Source organism: Bactrocera neohumeralis, chromosome 4, assembly GCF_024586455.1.
Source record: "Bactrocera neohumeralis isolate Rockhampton chromosome 4, APGP_CSIRO_Bneo_wtdbg2-racon-allhic-juicebox.fasta_v2, whole genome shotgun sequence".
Taxonomy (NCBI): domain Eukaryota; kingdom Metazoa; phylum Arthropoda; class Insecta; order Diptera; family Tephritidae; genus Bactrocera; species Bactrocera neohumeralis.
Genome location: NC_065921.1, coordinates 29,583,273 through 29,604,049, shown reverse-complemented (window position 1 = coordinate 29,604,049; position 20,777 = coordinate 29,583,273). Strand labels below are relative to the sequence as shown.

The following is a 20,777-nucleotide window of genomic DNA, read 5'->3' as shown; positions in this document are numbered from 1 at the left end:
TTTTTGGAAAGTTGCCACCTGATTGAAATCAGAAAAATTTGATCTTAAAGATTTATTTCCCTTGAAATATTAAAATATTTAAAAGTTATTACTATTATTGATAAAAAATATCATACTTGAGAAATTAATAAAAAAAAATTGCCACCTAAATAAAATAAAAAAAAATAAATATTAAAACTTTTAATGGGATATATGTATATGTGAAAATAAATATGAAAATATTTTAAAATTCAAAATAAAAAAATTAGGCATAAAATGTTTTGACTGTCTTGCCATCTGTTAAAAAATTATAAATTTTATCATTTTTAAATTATATAAATTTTAAATACTTCAAAGTCACGTATAAATTAGTTCCTGAATATACAAACACTTAGCTCGTAATACTTAGTTCGGCTTATCGAGGTTGAACTGTACTCTAACACCACAATAGACAATCGCTGAAAGATAAAAGCATATAATTGTTTACCGTTATGTACGAAGTCTTGAATAAATAATTAAGACTCAAACAACTAGTTGTTGTAGGCCTAATTTGCATTTTTATGGGTAAATAATAGACCACTTTGAATTTTTAATTGGATTCCAATGTGATCATAGCCTAACATTGTTAAATAATTTAGCTAATATTTTATTTATTAGCTGAAATTTTAACCTTATTTTAAAATATAGCAAATTATATTTATTTCCTCTTTTCTCTCTCCCTCTCTCTATTTTCATTACAGCCTCTGCATTTATATTTAGTCGCCTTAAATTACTTAACCTAGAAAACTACAATGTTGCGCTGTCAGCATATTTTGCTCGGCCTTGCGGTCACACTGTGTTGTGGCGCCAGCTTCGCACAGTATTCGTCGAATATGTTCCTCAATGGTGAATATCAGAATGGCATTAAGGCGAACCCAAGCAAATCGAACGCAATAAATCCGGCAACAAATATCTTTTTGGAGCATGCAATTATCAGTCGGCAGGCATCACCGTTCCAAGGACCCACATATTTACCACCTGAGGAGATTCTAAAATGCTCCGCTGGCAAACAATGTGTTTTGCAGGGACAATGCTTGGATGGCTACTTTTCGAATCCATCGTTGAAGGCACAAGTAAGTCATTTGAAAGTAATTCAGATACAAATATCGAAAAATAATTTAGATTCAAATATAAACAAATGATTGAAAAGATAGGTTAGGTATATATATAGCTATTTACATAACTTCAAACTAAAAAAATGTGAGAAGAGAGAGGTTTTGAAAAAAAAAAATTAAAAAGAATTTTAGCTTATGTACAGTGGGGAAAAATGAGTACAAGTCAGTGCTTCGTGTGTTTATATCTGAATTAGTATAGAAGTAGCAAAGAATTTTTGAAAAGCTTATTATCCCTTTAGTTCATGTTCAATTCCGAAAAAAATAGCTAATAATATAAAAAAATAAAATATCGAATTCTAAGAAAAAACAAATAAAACCAAAACAACTCATATGTACTCAATTTTGCACTATACAGAAACTTTCAGAAAATAATCTTATTTCCAGTATTAATTCTTAACCCTTATGGCAAAAAAACTTTGAAAGTTTGGCCATACAAGAACAATTTCTGTATAAATTCATTTATAAGGCTATGTCATTATTCTGTACCCCTTGCCAAAGCTCGTCCAGATTCGTTGGGATTGATCGGTGTGGTCCTGACCTTAATTTGACGATTGACGATGTATTCGGATTGAGATCAAGATGTTGAGCTGGCCACTGCATCAATAAGAAATTTAGTTCGGCAAGCCATTAATTCAAGTTTTGGATCGTCATCCTGTAGAAATATGACTTCTTCTTTACGTCAAGCACTCCTTTCTACAAAATCGGGTATGCGGTCTGAAAAATATGCAGATAGTCTTCTTTCCTCATTATTCCATAGAATTTTGTAGAAGTACTACATCCAGTATGTGAAGCAAATCCATACCATCAAGACCCTTCCACCATACTTCACTATCCCTAAGGGCAATGCCAGCAATATTGTTTGCCAACTGGTTGAAAATAATTAAATTTTGATTCGACTGACCAGATTACAAGCTTCCAGCCATCTACTATGTAATTTCGTTGATCTCTGGCGAATTTCAACTGTTCCTTAAAATTCTATACTGACAATGCAGGTTTTTATTTTTACGCTGCGATATAGCCAATGTCAAGGGGTGCTCTTCTGGCATTCTATTTACTACTAAGCTTATTTATTTCTATAAATGCATTCTTTGGTGTCTAGTGTTTGTTTCTTTTCGTATGTGTTATCATAGGACGTGCGTTTGCATCCGTCAAAATTTTATTGTGCCCTGACTTGTGATATGGGGACAATAGGTCACCTTTTCTGTACGGCTATAACCACTGATTGGCTTATTTTAAGCACTTTAGATATCAGTCATGTTAAGACCTACTCTTATGATGTCTATAATACTCCCCTCAATGTAGAAAAAAAATTGCTTGATTTTACAATATTTGCAAGAAAAGCCGTTTAAGAATATTTTATTGCAGAAACATTATTTTGTATAGTTGCCACCTATTCTGAAAAGTAACTTTTTATGAAAAAATATTAATATTTTTAAAAATTTGCCGTGGCGTATATGCACAAACTTTGTTTTTTTTTTTTCAATAGCAGCAGTTTAGTTAAAAGTTAAAGCGTGGTTGCCACCCTTTTATAGTTTTGAAAATGATATAAGTAACAAAGCATAAAAGAAATTCGTGTTATTTAAATGCAAATTATTACAAAAATATATTAAAACAGTTTGCTTTAAACAAAAATATTCACAACAACAACAAATGAAGTAGACCAGTGCAGAAGCCTTGAAAATGGTAAAAAGTGGAAGAAATGCAAAGTAGCTTGAAAGCCATTACAAACGAAAGAAGAAAATATAAAAATTAGAGTAAAATAATTTGCGGGCGATCTGAGGTCGGGAGGAGGAAGGGGAGAGGCGCGGTTGAATTTTTAAGGATTAAAAATGATTTAACTCAATTTCCGGCAAATCTACGAGTCCTATAAAAAAAGTTATATGACAAAGTTGTGGGTAATAAAAATATCTAAAACTTTTGTATCAACAATTTTATTCACATAACCTCAAAATTCATGTGAAAAAATTTAAATATTCAAGTTTTTCGGTTTTCAATTTTTATTTTGTACAAAACTTTTCTCTTTTATGAAATTTGGGCTAAATATGCTTTCTTATGTTCCAACCACATGGTATTTTTTTATTTAAAATATTAAGGTAGAAACCTTATTTCGACTTAAAATAAAAAAAAAAAAACGAATTTTTCAATTCTGTACTATCTGTTGGCAATTTGTTTTGTTTTTTAATTATCTATCCTGGTCTAAAGACAAATTGGATTTCGTACCCACAGTAGGTCTGAATTTATATAAAACAAATACGGTATTTTCAGCATAGTTCTATAATCTATATCCCGTATGTTTTATTGTGCTATAACAAGAAAAACAACAAAAATAGTCAATATACGTTTTCAGCTGATTCCAAATAAGTAACCTACTTACTTGCTTTTGTTATTTTAAAAGGTCGAGAGGTTGTTGGTCTAAAATACGCGCTGAAATACAAAAGAATATTTTATAAATTCGTAAGCAAACAATAGATATGTGTATACATACATATTATATAGGTGTATAAAGTAGTTGTTTCATATGTTAAAGCAAGCCGTAGGGGGGAAATCGATACTTCAAAAACCACAGAAATCATCTAAAATGCTCACGCCGAACTAAGTTGTTCAAAGGTTATTATTTCTAATTTATTTCATTGTTTTTCAAACCAAAAAAAAATTAACAAAAAACCGCACTGAATTCCATTAGCATGGCTCATAGTTTTCGGAAGCAAAACAATACTTAAAAATTATAAACAAAAGGGGAAAAGCGAGTGATTATGAAATTCCGTGATTTACGCATTGATTTTTAATCAGAAATTTATTTAAATGCTGCTTTCGTAACAATTTGCAAATGTCTACGTGCGTCGTGTGCGCTGTGTGCGCATACAATTTGATCGGTCACTGGCAAACGAAAGACTTAAGCAACGAACTTGTTCTGTATGCAAACGTCTGCAGCGACTTGTGCACATACTTACACACATTTTAAACATGTGCATGCTGCTGCAAATACATATGTATATATTTGTGCATGTAACCTATGTTGTTGTTGTTGTTGTTTTTTTTTTTTTGTTGTAAAAATTTGAATCTACAAAGAATTCGAAGAAACCCAATTGCCGCACGCTTGTGAACTCGCCAAACGGAGGCATACAAACATCAAAAGCAAACACATAAGCAACAACAACAAGGGCGCAAGCGTAATGTAGTAAGCAAATGCATGCATAAATGAGTAAATACAAATGTAACTGGTGTGCGCTGCTGAACATTACCCTCGACGAGTGCATATATTTTGAGCAAATACCGCAAACATATGTGCGCAAGCATGTTGGTGGGCATTGTCGTAGGCGCTGATGATGCTTTGTTGCTGTTCTTTTTGTATTATTTTATTTCTATATATTTTTTATATATACTACTTTATATATTGCTACCTTTTTTGTTTTAGTATTTAATTTGATTTTGTTACGCTGCCACTTATGGGAATTGGCTGCCAAGCGTTCAAGTGTGTGTAGAGTCATGGTTTGGCTTTTTGTAGCAGACAATTTGCCGAGCAAACGAATATAATGTGAACAGGGAAGTTGGCGAGAATTAAACTTGACTTTGTAATGAAGCAATTGCCATTGTTGTTAAAACGTAATTTGTCTTTAAATTATTGCATTGCAAATAAAAAATGTTTATATATAAATAAATATATAATACAACAACACTTATAATGCCAACAACACTAAACATGCCAACAAAACAAGCGTAAAATTACAAAAAAAAAGACAATAAAAGAAGTTCACTTTGATTGCACCGAAGCTATAATACCCTGCACAGGGGTAACCTTCAAGTCGAATTAAGATTATTAAATAAGAAACAAAAAAAATATGAAGATCTTAATCATGATTTGGATCAATCAAAAAACATTGTATGGCAAGCTATATGCTATAGTGATTCGATCTGAATAATTTGTTCAGAAAATGTAGCAGTGCCTTGGAAAGAAATCTGTGCCAAGTTTCGTAAAGAGCCTTCTCCAAAAATATAAAAGTTTTCAATACAAGAACTTAATTTGGATCGGTCGATTTGTATGGCAGCTATATGCTATAGTGATCCGATTTGAGCAATTTATTCAGAAAATGCAGCAATGCCTTGGAAAATAAACTCTGACAAATATCGTGTATATATCTTGTTAAATAAAATACTTTCCTATACAAAAGTTGATTTTGACCGACCGGGTTATATGGCAGCTGTATGCTATATTGTTTCGTTATCGGCGTTGTCGACAAATCAGCAGCTGCTTGGAGTAAACATCACGAAAATTTGAGAACGATATCTCAAAAACTAAGAAAACCCACATAGACGAACATGCCAAAATCGAATACTTCATAAGGTCTCTCACATATTCTTTCTGAGTGTTACAAATTTATTTTAAATTATTAAATTCGTGACAAACTTAATGTACACTGTTGAAGGTATAAAAATAAAATAATATATCAAATGAACAGCACCCCACCAGCACCAAAAGCGGGGGTTGTTAAGCGCAAGCAATGCCTTAAGAAAATGCCAAAGTGTTGTATTTTGTATTTTGTAATTTCATTGCTAATTCCAACTGTGTGTTGTATCTGATTCACACGTTTAATTTGTGCGAAACACATTATTAGGCGCTTACACAGTCGGCACTGTGAGAAATTCAATTCATTTGGCTTTTGTCTGCTGCAATTGTGTTCCAATTCATGCATTAGGAAATGCCCACAGCCCACGCCATGCGGATCACAAGCCACGGCTGCTGCTGCTGCTGCTGCTGCTGCAAGCGCTTGCCCAGCCGTTTCTAATGCAATAGAAATTTATTTGTGCGATTCTGTTGCCACTCAAGCTTTTTTAATGGTCTATGACGAATGTTGAGAAATTTCTAAATCCACCATAAGGCTTTGTATGTGCATATATCTCTCAGCCGCAGTCCGTCTCTACAATATGAGAATTATGTAGATGTAAAAAAAAATAGATTTTGAATTCAATTCTCAGCGCATTTTAGCTCGTGTCAGATACAGGTTTTCTCATCACTCAATTTTTTGTCGCTGAAGGTCCAACGTATAAAAATTCATATTTGATTTGGATCATCCGGCTCATAGGAAATCCGGAATGTTATTTGGGGTTTTCCTTTAAGACATTTCGTGTTTTTGGTATTATTTTTGACAATAAACTGTGATTTGTTGCCAAGAAAGCGAAGACAGAAGACACGCAATTGTCGTGATTGTTGCAGTTTACAAAAGAGCTGACATTTTTTAAACATTGAATAGCCATTCAAATTTTTGTTTTGTGTGCTAAGGGAGTTTTTTTCTTTTTCCCCTTCTATATGTTGTTATGAACTGCTGAAAGAAATCTAAAGCTGGCAAAGCAGTTTTAACAATTGTTAATTTATTTGAGTTCTTAACACAGCCGAGTTTCACACCCAAATCACTCAGCTGTTGTGGTTTAAGACTAGGACTAAGACTTCTTCTAGGCAAAATTAATTCGATTCTTAGATTTCTGTTTTTATAAATTCAAGTCTTATTGGGTGGTGTGAGAATATGCAATATCTCATCTCATCTAGGTTTGTAAAATCTTATAAGCCAGTATAAAGAAGAAGAAGGCTTGTAAAATAATAACTTTTCAACAAAGTAAGTGCAATTTATTGAGATTAGAATGTGAATTCTCTGAAATATTAAGAGTTTCAGTAAAAATATTGAAAATTTTAAGGTTAGAATGTAATTTTTTGGCAAGTGGAGTTTAACTGATTGAGGTTAGAATATAAATAATCTAAAATTTTTAGAGCTCAATCTTTAAAACCTATAATATGAGATTGAAATATGATTTTTCAACAAAGCAAGTGTTACTTGTTGATATTAGAAATTTAGTTATCTAAGTTCTCAAGTATCTAACCCTGAAAATCAATAATTCAATATTAGAGTTTGACTTTTAAGAATTAATTGGTTGCGATTATAAGCTATAATCTATAGTTTATTGGGATTTGTAACCTGAAGTCAAAAAACTTGTGGCCAAAAATAAGTTTCTTTAAGATTAGAATATGAATTCTATCTAAGTTATAAAGTTTCGAAGATTGAAAATTAAACATTTTAGGTAAGAATATTAATTTTCAGAAACTCGAAGTTAATTTATTGAGGTTAAAACCTAGATGCTATAGCTTATTTGCACCTTATATTACCAATTTTATGAGAGAATACACAATTTTTTTAACAAATCAGGTCTAACTGATTGAGTTTAGAATATGGATCCTGTAACATATTATAGTTTAGACCCCTGAAAATTAAAACTTAAGTCTGAAATCTAATTTTTCAACAAACCGGTTTTGAATTATTTGAGGTTAGCATAATAATTTTTATCAGCTAAACAGTAGTTATTGCTTAGGATCAATAATATAAATTATCAACAATCAACAAAAGCATTTTGTACGAAAAAAAAACTACAAGCGTTACAGAAACTATTTATAAATTTTTTCTTAAGTGGATTATTATATATATTCTCATATATATTTTTCTAAGTGGATTTTTGCGGTTTTGTAGCTTTTTTCTTATACAATTACTATCTCAAGGTCATTCAAAGAAACGTCTATTTCAATGATGACCTTTATTGACCTTCCTCATGCAGCAAATTCACCCTGAATGCCAGTGCTTAGTCACAATATTTAAATTGACCGCTCAACACAATGTCAAATACTGTTTCAAAGTGCCCACAAGATTGCACTTATAATCGGGTGTGAGTAATAATGGCACTCAACGCACGAATTTCCACTTCATATTCAAAGATTTATGTAAAATGTGTGTCTTCCGCTTAAATGGAGCTGCCAACTCACGCATTTTCATTTTACTAACGACCTCATTTCAGCGACCTGTTCGTTTGGCGTCATTTATGCTGACGTGACCTCAAAAGAATTTAGTAAAACACACTTTCAAACAATGAAATTAATGGTGCAGCCGCATCTGTCCTTGGTGGTGGTGATGGTTTTCTTGCACAAAGCAGAGTAGAGTACTTAATTAACTGTTTTTATTTCTCACTAAAATTTTGAGAGATTGTGTGTTTTCAACGTGACTTCAATAGGAAAAATAAATTATTTGCCACTTTAGTTTTAACACGTAATAAATTACGTTTGAAACCAGGAAACTAGCAGCGTCATACTGCATATTTGCTATTGAAGCCGTTCAAACTCCTTCGAGGCACTTCAAACGCTGAATTATTGTACTCACTTACTTTAATTTTTGTTGTAAGGTGGTTCACCTAATGCTTATGCTATATTTCAATGGCACTTAACCTCATATTTCGGTGGCAGAAAACGTGATCACTTCAATTTGAATGAGGCGCGCTTAAAACTCAAGAAAAGTAGAAATAAAAGTTTGTGTTTTTTCGCTATTTTCCTTTGTTATGTTTCGCCAGTAAATATAGCGATGAGCACATGTATTTTCAAGGTCGTATAATTAGTGTCCGTTTGTAATACCATATTTGTTGTAAACAATAACAGGATTATTAAGAATTCAAATAGAGAAGAGGCTTCATTTGGCAAAATATAAATAGTTTAGAACTATTAAAATTCCGTTTTGTTAGCAGTTAGTCAACGAGATAGCGCGCTCTAGTGGCTTACTGCCAAAAACCTACCCCAAACATATGCGTAATGCATAGTAATTACTAAAACAAAACTTTTTTCTAATGAATACAAACTCTAGCTGTCATGCCGGACGTGTTTTCATTTTTTCTGATTTTTTTTAATAAACATTTCGTATTACATCATAAATTAATAACGTATTAGAGAGCTAATCGTTCATTACCTCATAGTTGTATTACCAGTATCTCTTCTCGACCACGTGTAGCTACCGCTGCTGCTGGTTGTTGCCGTTGTTGCTGGTCAAAAACTGGATGGTAACATACTCTATTAAGTCAGTGAGGCGTAGGTTCTGGCAAATAAATATTTTAATTAGCATTCGAGATTTCAAAAGTCATAAATCATCAGGTCTACTGTCTACCTAGAACTTGTTGCTTGTTGTCTGCTAATCGGCAGTTGTCTCGAACGCTACGCGTATAATCACAAGTGGACATTTTGTCTGTCAAGCGCTTGTCAAGCGACAAAGCACGGGATGAACTTGATGATATCGCAAAGCTTAGAATGATACCAAATTTGAAGCGTAAGAACAACAGTTAAGCCGACATTTGAGAGAGCCGAAAATGCGTGAAAATATAACATAACGTATGTGTGTGTTGTTGTATTGTTGCTTCAGTGCAATTAATTTGTCTGAACAGTATTAGTTTTACGCTTATAGAGTTGCCTAATTTTTTGAATATGAGCACATGATCGATGCTATTGACGAATAACTAGTCGCTCATTTTATTTTAAAAGTTTGCATAAATTTCGAGTTTTCACTGGTCATCATCATCAAAGCGAATGAAAGAATTTGTTGACTCAATTTAGTAAATAACCGGTTCAATTAGTTTGATTAATCACGCGTCTTCCTTAATAATAAAGCAACGCTAATCATAATTTAAATAAATTTTTATCAAAAATTTTAAGTTGGCATTTAATGCTATTATATCTATCCCTAAAACTCAATAAACAAAACAAAAAAAAAAACATTTAATTAATCAAAAATTTAATTTGTAATATATGAAAACAATTTAGTGAAGACGCTTAATTTAGTCAATTAATAATTTATGTTACTTTAGATACCCTGTAAGCAAATGGTTAATTGGCTAAATTAATAGAACCTACAAATATGCAAATTTGACTGAAAATAATACTAGTTTGCTTCTTTCAATATTTACATTGTGACAAAAAGTACCCGGAAATTGGGTATTTTGTCGCCTTCAAAGTAAACCCCACCAGATGTAATAGACTTATTCGAACGATTTTTCCATTCCTCGATACACTTTTCATAAGCATTTTTCGAGATGGCTTTCAGCTCCTTCAGCGAATTTTGTTCTATCTCTTCGATCAACTGAAAACGGGTTTCACAGAGCGGCAATCTGGTGAACACGGTGGTTTATCGATGGTATTCATTGCGTTTTTGGTTTTAAATTCGATCACAATCGTACTCTTTTTGAAAAAAATCAACTTTATCGGCACGAATCGAGCAAGAACGCGTTTCATACATAAAATATCCACTAAAATCATTCAAACGGGCTTACGAGAGAGCTCTCTTGCTATCTCTCTGATACTTCCCTGACGATTTTCAAGCTCGTCCAGAACGAGGCATGTCTTCAACGATCTCTTGACCGTTTTTGAAGGCTTTGTACCACTTGTAGGCTTGTGTTTTTTGATAAAACTGAATCAGCGTAAGCCTTTTTAACATTCGCAACAATTCCGCAGACGAAATTTGGTTGGAAAACAAAATTTAAGACAAATTCTTTTCGACTGAGGTGTACCGACTTCAGCAGTTGGTGTAAACAAACTGATTGACAGATCGCGCGGGTATTTGACACGTAAAAAAATATCCTGTACGATGTCCACGATTTTGGCCGCAATTTTGATCTAAACCAATAATTTCAAAAAGGTTTTTAATGTGTATGAAAGTCGCTATTGCGCTATGGAAGCTTGTTTTTTTTTTTGAAATTTGACAAAATGGCGGCGTTTTGAACAAGAAGTATCGAATTTGGCGCCTCTTTTTCGACAGTTTTTCGTAGAAAAAAATAGGAAGATTTCAAAACAAAAATTAAAGCTTCGATAACGCGATAGCGAATGTTGTTAAAAATGTTCTCTCCAAATTGGAACTAGATATCTTCAAAACTCTTCCTTTGAGAGTGGAAACCATTTTGAAAAACAACATTCTGAGAAAAACGCGTTTAAAGATTGGAATTGCAACCTTCCCCACTCTGTTCCCTTTCTGCAAGAAACGCTGTAGCGACCGTTCGATTTGAGTTTCTATTTCAAAATTTGAGAGAATATTTAATACGAAGGCTGCTATATATATTTCTGGCCTAATAATGAAAATAGGAATATTTATCAACGAAAATGGTTTTGTTGTTTTTCAAAATATTCCCCATCCCCCATGCACACTTTTGCATGCACTCAAACCAATTTTCGAAGCACTTTTTCCACTCCGATTGAGACACCTCCAAAATATGGTTTTTGAATGCTTCAACAGCATCTTCTGGCGACGAAAATCGTTGACCACGAAATATTTTCTTGATTTGTGGGAATAAAAAGAAGTCAATGGGTGCCAAGTCAGGGCTGTACGGCGGATGACCCATCAATTCGACGTTTTGGCCGGTCAAAACGGCGCTGGTTTGAGCCGATGTGTGAGAGCTCGCATTGTCATGGTGCACATTGATTCGTCTTCTCTTGTTCGTTTTTCGAATTTCTCCGAAGACTTCAGGCAAACAAATGGTGGTGTACCACTCAGAATTGACCGTCCTACGTTGCTCAAGGGGAACAGTCGCCACATGACCAGTCGTTGGATTTGGCTCGTCTTGGAAGACCCACACGGTCGATTGCTGTTTTGTTTCGGGCTCATACGCATAGATCCATGATTCGTCACCTGTGACGATCTTATAAACGTCTTTTGAAACACCGCGATCGTATTTTTTCAGCATTTCTTTACACCAATCCACACGAGCCTTTTTTTGAGCGATTGTCAAATTGTGCGGGATCCAACGAGAACAAACCTTTTTTACGGCCAGGTGTTCATGCAATATCGAATGTATGCTGGTGGGAGAAATGCATAGGCATGCCTCTATCTGAAGGTATGTTACATGACGGTCTTGCATTATCATTTCACGTACGGCATCGATGTTTTCTGGCACAACGGCTGTTTTTGGACGACCTTAACGGAATTCGTCTTTGAGCGAGCGTCGGCCACGATTGAATTCGTTGTACCAGTTTTTCACAGTGCTATAGGATGGTGCTTCATAGCCATACAAAGATTTTAGTTCAACGATGCACTCTTGTCGTGATAATCCACGTCGAAAGTTGTGAAAAATGATCGCACGAAAATGTTCACGAGTTAATTCCATTTTTTGGCCGAGATGAATTTTTTAATTCCCTATAAATAAAACAATTCACGATTAAATGACAAAACGTTCTGAGTGATGTTATGCTAAAAAATGTCAAACTTTTCAATGGAAATGTCAGATTGCACCTGGCAACACTTAGTGTTGCCTAGGCCAGAAATATATATAGCAGGCTCCATATATTGGGATATAACGATTTCACGAAAATTTCGCAATGCGTGATTGTGAGCATGCTTTCATTACCATAAAACTTTATTGTATCAGTTATTAATTATAATAATCGATATGTCAATATTTCATCGTCCATTAATAACACTTTATAACCCTACTCTTTTAACTTCTCTGCATATAATTATGTTTTTTGGCGCTTCCCCAATTAGGTGTTCAACAAAATCACATAAAAGAGTTATAACTGAAACGTATTACCTTAAAAAAAATTTTGTTAATTTCTATTATCTCCTATGAGTCTCTGATTAAACCAAATCACAAAATTCAACTTATCTACAAGTTCAAGCTGAAAAAATGCTTTCACAGCTCACCCAAACTAGTGCTAAAATTATCAATTATAAATTTAATAAAATTTTAATAAGCTTGTTCCCACGCTTTTCCGACTTTACTAAGCATTAATTACAAGTTTTCACACAGATAATTGTTAATGGAAAATGATATGAAAATACTTTCTAATAAAAACAAGCATTTTGTAATTATTATTGCCATAAAAATATAAACAATACATATAAGCAGCAGATAACATGTGAATTTAATATCGAAAAGTACATAAAAGTCACGAGCGATGAAAATTGAACATTTAAATATTTAGATAGTGCATCAGCTGAATAGTTATGAATTCATTTTTCCAATTCGCTGTACTATTTATTGAAATTTAATATTGTAACTTAAATTTCATATTTTAACTACAGTAAAAATCTCTCACTTGGGGATATGTACCACAGAAAAAACTTTAACGGTGTGATATCACATCATTTTGGTAGCCAATCGATCGGCCATAAACGTGAAATTATCTGCTTACTGAAGTGTTCTCTCAATAAATCCATTGATTGATTGTGGGAAGTGGCGCGGTCTTGTTTGCGTATCCATTGAGCCAGAAATGGGCCTCATCGCTGCACAAAATTTGACTTCAAAACCTCGGATTTTCTTGGAACTTTTCAAGAGTCCATGGAGAGAAGCGATCTTGGGAAGGTCGAGCGGCTTCAGTGCTTGCTATAGTTTGTACGCTATCAATTTAAGATCTCGACGTAAAATGCGCCAAGTCCATACATACATGCGTCAGTTCGAGATGGTGCGAACTGCGCCGAATCGACTCTGCACAGTCTTCCTGTACACTCTCAGCTACGGCTGTGATATTTTCTTCACTGCGTGATGGACGTTGTCTATTCGATTGAATATTATTCAATAATTAATGCTGGTTCTCAAGATGGTTGATGGTGGTGCGAATAGTATGCTCAGTAGTCCAATTATGTTGATCATAAGTTGAGCGCAGCGCATTCTTTACAGAACGTGAAAACGTTGTCAGACGAAAGTTTTTCTATGATGAAACAATAGTGAACAAAAACAACATGACAGCTTGACACGACTCAAGTCTGTCAAAAAAAGGCTATTAAAAAAATACATCTGTTTGGATCACCCGTTAATTTTGTTCAGAGAAATTGGCAATTCCTCTAAGAGCTATGCTCTCAGAGCAATTCTGTGTAAAGAAATTGACTTATATATGTACATATATCAGCACACCCATTTCTTATTCATATAAACTTTTTGTGCCTAAATTTTGGTTGAAGACTAATAATTTCTGTCCAGCACATGTAAAGTATTCCTAAATTAATTTTAAAAAGTTCAAGTTTAGAAAAAAATAGCTACGTTTAAAGAAACATCGCGAAAAAAGATATATATACATCCATAACATATCTCTCGAAACACTCTAGATTTCAAGTATATAATTTTTTTTTAGTTCAAAACAATTGTCAAAATTGTCTTCAATCCATATTAATCATAAGTTTACATGCCAACAAGTGGTATAACATGACTCGTGCACCTTCACACGCTTACACGCGTAACTTTGACACTAAATATGAGCGCTGTCAAATGTATTTAGGCGTGCAACGGTGAATTTAGCGGTATTTAATCATACAAGCCATAATAAATTAAAAACCACGGGCCTTACAGACAACTCATTTAAAATGTAAACAATAAGTCAAGCGTGTGTGTGTGTGTAAGTGTGAGTGTCAGTGGTCGAATCGATCATACAATAAATCAAAAAGCAATTAGAGTTATAACTTCGATTATTTGCAGACGAAATATGTAAATGCAAATGTTTTATTGTAAATACATACAAATCACAAGAGGGATTAAATTAATATTTTCGTCGCCGCATGCAATTTATCGCTGGCGATGTGGATATCTCATTTGATTTGCTGCGGATAAATTTGTATCGATTTAACAAGAAAATTGGAAAATTAAAAGCATCATACCTATCATGCATATACACACATATACAATATATATGCATATAGATCGATAAATATTTATATATGCTGATGCATTTAAATCTTTATGCAATACAACTATATACTTTATATACATATATATGAGTATAGTCTGCACACCGGCATCCTGAGGCATGTCATCGCGCTTTAATAGCATTTTTTAGAATAAAGAAGCAATAGCTTTTTCTAAAAATCTGACATGTGCCAACACCAATGGCAATTGCCCATTAATCGTTGCTCATTCAATTACACTAGCAGCAACGTTTCTGGTCACAAGCTGCTGTACAAAATAGTTTTCTGGGGTCAATGTGATTGTGGTAACTTATTTACATAACTTGTCAAATATGTAGATGCACAAATGGTAAAGTAATGAACTCAAAAGTAAAAATGGCAGTTCCAAGCTAAAATAGAACTAATGCGAAAAGCAACTAGTTGAAAAGAATTTTTGGTCTAAAAATGAACTAGTCTGAAATAAACCAGTCGTATACTTCTTTGTAGTAAGCTTACTAAGCTACAATAGGCGCCTTTCACCCATAATAAAATACATTTTGATATATTTATGAATTTATTTTTCTTTCTTTGCATGTGTCTTAGACCAGAGCAAATATTTTTTAAAGCAAAAAAAAAAATAAAGTAGGTTGAAACGCATTGTAAACGAAAAAATAAAATAACAAAAATGAAATTACAAATAATATGCAGGTATTGAAGTAGGGAAGAGGAAGCGGAGGGCCGTGGTTGAATTTTTAAGGATTAGAAACGGTCTATATCGATTTCGAGCAAAACTACGTATCCTGTAGAAAAAAGTTATAAAGCAAATTTGTAGGTAATGAAGATATTGTAACGAAGCTTTTTTCTGCCCCTGCTTCTTACAAGTATAAATTGCTGAGGTATACGCGCCGTTTTGTATTTGTAAATTATTTTGTATTAATAAATTTTTCACATAACCTCAAAATCTATGTTAAAAATTAGATATCCAAGTTTGTGGTTTTTTTTTATTTTTATTTTGTACAAAAAAATAAACTTTCTATGACGAAAACTCAACTGCTTATGTCTCAAATACAATGTGGTAATTGTATTTAAAATATTTATGAGGAAACGTTATTTTGACTTGAAATCGAAAAATAACCTCAATTTTCAATCAAAAATCTTCTTAATTTTCAATTCATAAATTCTTTCGTCAAAACATCAGATTGAAAAAAAAAAACTTTCTGAATTCTAATTTTTTGTCTAAGCTGAATTAGTGTAATACTAGTGTATTTTTGACCAAAAGTTGACCATTGACTACGCACAGAACAAAATCATATAGAATATGTAAAAACAATTATTTTGTATGGCAGAAGGCTTGTTGACCAAATAGTTGCACGAGCGCTTCATACTAGCTGTACGATACTTTACAGTTAGCTCATTTTATTACTGGGTTAATATAAATAATTTCATCCAACCAACTATTTGAAATAGGATATATGCATTTGTAGAGACTTACATAAATTTTATTATTAAGGTGGACTGTTTTTTGTCATTAATACAATTTGTATACTCTTGCAACCTGTTGCTACAGAATATTATAGTTTTTAATAAATAGTTCTAGTTGTAAAGGCGGGTATTCAAGTATTAATAAAGTAAATTAAATACCAGGAGAAAAGTTTTTTATAAATGAAATTTATTTATTAAACTCAATATATTATTAATGTTAAAAATATAAATAAAATTTTTAGCTTATGAATTTGAAGCATACAAAAAACATACTGCATGTTAAGATGATTAGTTGATTGGTTTTAAAGAGGGGCGGCTTACAAGCAATCATTAGGTATATTGTCCACCCAAGTCATAACCAATTAAGCCTTATTCAGTTACTCTGTGGATTTGATAAAATACCTGATTTTTTCTACTCTAGTTGACCAATGCTCTTTAAGGGGTTATATACAGTTAGAAGGCGGAAAAAAAGAATTTTTTTCTGAGGAAACTTTTAAATTTATTGAACCAAAAACTTTTACACATATTACGGTATCTTTTATCTGTATTTTAGGACTTAGTATTAGGAAAAATATTTATTTGAAAAGGAACAACAGCTGATCTCCGGGCGCTCCTCTAAAACAAGGCGTTTTGCGGTGACCACTATATCTCTGAACTCGATTCTCTGAAATTAAAAAACCAAATAGATTTCTTTAAAGTAATGTTAAATCTAGTAAAGCAAATCGAAGAAATAAGCAAAATAATATTTTTTAAAAATTTTTCTAAAAAAATCGATTTTTGACTAAAATTTCGGCCTTAAATTGTTTATAAAAAAATTTTATCGGTGAAAAAAAATCTTCGTTTAATTACTAAAAATATATTTAAGAAATTCGTGTTAAAATTTCAGACTAATCGGTTTAGCCGTTTTCGACTAATGTTGGTCACCGACTTTGAAAATACCAATTTGAGAAAACCGCGTTTAAAGTTTGGAATGCACATCCAAGCACTCTGAAACACCTTTTCCGATTTGCGTGTAACTTCGAAAATATTCACTGGAACGATATGATATTTTCTGTGTTAATTTTTAATTATATATTCATTAAGAAAATATAATAAGAAAAATCGATTTTTTTTAAATTCTATCTGTATATAACCTCTTCAGTTCGAATATTGGAAGCCATGGAAAATAACCCTATGTCCTACAATCATATTTAGTTCACTATTTGTATAAGCTAACAAGTTTAACAACAAGAAGCTTTTGTATGTTTGATTCAGATATTTTTTTAAATTTTTATATATTTTATTAAAAATTCACTGGGGTCGAAAAATATTTACTTTATCTAAAAACAAATAAAACTTGGTTAAAATTCGCACCAATCTCCAACTCCAACAGAACATAGCGAGTGACTTATAGAACAAACAACTGCCAAAATTTCAATTCAGATGGATTTTCAGCAGGTTATGTATTTTCATGATAACTCTTACTGGCTTCTATTGAATTCAACTCCATAAAACCGCATCGAAGACGTCTGAATGCACAACAATATCTAATTATACTGTGACATCGAGCGCTTGGTAGCTTACTTCTAGTTTTGTATTTTCCATATGTCCCACCCTAATGCGCATATAATTTTATAATAAATTTACTTCCAAGCAAATTTAAATGCTTAGCAATCGTTTGCCAAATGCCTTGCAACTTGCAGCTATGCAGATGCAAATGCTTAAGCAACATTTTGCAGCATATCTGACAGCGGTAATTTGTGCATATACAAATATGTATTTGCAAAAACAAAGAACTAAGCGACGAAGTAATAAGTAAATGCCATTTTTGTGTTGGAGACCTCGCAGCGCCAGATAAAGAATCAATAAGAGCGATTTTTATGCCTCAAGGCAATGTTTCGCACACAGGGTGTTATTGATTTGTGCATAGAACAGTTGTTTCAAGCGTTTATGTGATCAAAGTGGGCAGATTGATGAGCGGAAATTATTTTACTATATTCATGCTAACATATTAATGAAATGAATGTTGGATCTATACATATATTTATATACATATTTGGAACCACATATGCAGATTTGAACTACATATATCAACAGGGTGTTTTCTTATTCCTTAGCTAGTCTAGGCAGTCTAGAGATGCCGTAACGCATTGCCGTTTAATCGTGTCAAAACGAAGAATTATTTTTTATGCTACCAAGTCAAGTAATTTTTCCTGATTGTTTTTGCAATCGCTGTAAGCTTCCTCGCAAATCTTTTCCTCTACAATTCAAGCATATACATACATATGTGTACTTATGTATGTCTGTAAAGTATTAATTTTGTTAAGAGAGCCGTTAATACGAACTCCAATCGTTAAGTATACAAACATAATTGTCTACAAATTTTGCAAAATTATGAAACTATATAAATATGTATTTGTGGACAGCGCGCAAACATTTCATAATCAAAACTTGTAAATTAGTTTTCTGGAAATTTTATTTTTCCACAGACTGCAAGAAAAGAAGAAGCTATCAAGTATATTTTTGGAAGCGTTTTGGTAATTTGAAAAGACGCTTACTAACTTACAAACAAACACACTTAAGTGCTTATGAGTTTTGCCAAATTCATCAGCCGACAATGAAAAAAATTGTTTTTGAATTTTAGCACCACAGTGGCAAAGCTATAAAATTTCCGCATATTTTCATTAATGCAAGCCAGAATACTGCGTAATGCACCCTGGGAGAACGCTAGTGACCCCCAAGACAATTTATCAGGTAGTCAATAAATTGAGTAAAGGAATATTTACTTTCATACAATATCCATATTCATATGTATGTATGTATATATTTTTTGTATATATGGTAGATAAAATGTATTTTTGTACATGCACATTTGTAAATTCATAATCGAGGAAAATGGTTATTTTGTGTGGTAATATGTGAGGTAATGCTTAAGGTGTTGCACTGTACATTGCAACAGCGCACAGTAGATCTTAGGTCGCAGTGCAAACCTCATTTATTATCTATATATTATCCATACATTGCCACATATTGAAACTGCCGTTATATTGCAGCCCTTGACAAAGTAATTGTGCAATCATAATGGTGTTTATTTTTACCAAAAAAACTACAAAATGATGAGATTTTCAGATTGATCTCCCTTCCAAAAAAATTAAATAAATACAGGTATGTAACAATAACCCCGGTTTACCTTGCCCTTCAATAATTATATAACGGGCGTTCATCAGCATGGTCCACTGCAACCATGGCACCATATCGCCTGAAGGTGTATGGCCACGAAAGTTGCTATCAGCCTAGGAGAATCTGGGTTTCTAAATTAGGACATGTATGAACATTCAAGAATCCTTTGGATCATGGTGTCGCCAAACCAAACTTTGGTAGCATTTTCCCAATGAGCACTGAGCTTCTTTACGGAAGGGTAATAGTTTGAAGGAAGGTTGGTGTAGAAGTATGTTGTCTCTCTATCAATTTCAGTTTCCGACTTCGTTACTATTGCAGTGTTTTTCAAGCCGGGCTTGGTGTCTTTAAGTAGCAGTTCTGCCGCAGATTTACTGTTTCGGAAGACAAGCGCCCTTCAGAAAAGTGACTCTGATAGTAGAGTGGCGATACTAGCCTTAAGTACGATCAGAATTGATTAGGAAATGCTGAACCTCGTTATCAATGGGATAGAGACACTTTGTGATAATGCTAATTTGGGTGCCAGGCCATATGCTGAGCGATCAACGAGTTGCTCTACTTCTGTCGCAACTGGATGGCTGGACTTTAGAACCAAGATCAATCGTAAGAGATCCAGTGACCTCTTTGCCTCTAAACCTTGCCTCTACCTAGTTGTAGAGGTTATATGAGGTCATTGTCTTTTCGGCATGCTGTTAGGTTGAGAACCTTATCGGATTTCAGCTGCAGAAGCTACATATATATGAAATAAAACGAGGTAAAACAGCTAAACACTTCCTTTTTCATAGCGTAATCAAGGTTTAAACACCTGGGAGCTCACACTTTCTGATATCCCACCGTTTTAATTTCGGCAAATGTAGATATTATTTGAAATGGTGGCAAATTTAAGTCTTCCGTCAATTTGGTGACACTCTGTACATATAAAAGTGCCAGTAGTATTCGTATATTTCTTTTTCTCTACTCACCTCGTTGGAAGTTTGCTCTTTTGACATACTATTTTTGTAGGAAAGCAATAACAAATTATATATGACATTTAAATTCAAAGAAAGGGAGTATGCGAAATCGTCGCTAAACTAGTATAAACGCATTAATTATCCCAATATAATGCATTTATACCAGTAATTTGTTCGATTCAGCACTCTCCAAGGTCAGCCAAATCGTGGTCCGCTTATACTTACGTTCATCGGCATATTTTAAATTATTTTGACCAACAAATATTCCATAATGATTCTAATTTATACATAATTTTAGTAGCATTACTTGAAAAGCGTAGCGTTGCCCCACTTCGATTAATAAATATTATTGAACAATAAAAAGATTGAACAATTGCAAAATTGCTAATGCAACACTGTTGCAAATCAAATTCACACTTGATTAAAAAGTAATTATTTATTTTGTTTTTTAATAAGTCACACCTCAAGATGATTAATACTCCCTTTTTGTGTTATTCAGTGTTTAAATTAGTTGCTTCTGTTTCGCAGCTGTATTTTGCCTTGCGAGATCGCTTGTTATGCAATTTAATGTAGATTATATGTTCAAGGAAAAATGTGTCATCAATTTAACAAACTTATGTCAG

The 20,777-nt window shown here is 33.1% G+C and overlaps 1 protein-coding gene and 1 long non-coding RNA gene across 4 annotated transcripts in view; one reads left to right on the top strand and one right to left on the bottom strand.

Moving 5' to 3' along the window:
• The window catches only part of LOC126755486 (inactive serine protease scarface), a 46,006-nt gene that overhangs the window by 8,584 nt on the left and 16,645 nt on the right, over positions 1-20,777 (top strand). Inside the window, exon 2 of the mRNA XM_050468086.1 lies at positions 720-1,091. Coding sequence (XP_050324043.1) covers positions 771-1,091 — 321 coding nt within the window. The 5' untranslated portion in view covers positions 720-770. The remainder of the gene's footprint in view (positions 1-719; positions 1,092-20,777) is intronic.
• Positions 1,008-9,244, bottom strand: LOC126755491 (uncharacterized). 3 transcript variants are annotated; one of them, XR_007666493.1, is made up of 4 exons: positions 9,098-9,243; positions 8,903-9,028; positions 3,508-3,557; positions 1,008-1,060 (listed from the first exon to the last, which is right to left on the bottom strand). It is a non-coding gene; the product is annotated as an uncharacterized LOC126755491 (long non-coding RNA). The 3 variants fall into 3 exon arrangements; XR_007666492.1 differs by lacking the exon at positions 1,008-1,060 and adding an exon at positions 3,255-3,436 and having other exon boundaries at positions 9,098-9,244; XR_007666494.1 differs by lacking the exon at positions 1,008-1,060 and adding an exon at positions 3,255-3,412 and having other exon boundaries at positions 9,098-9,244.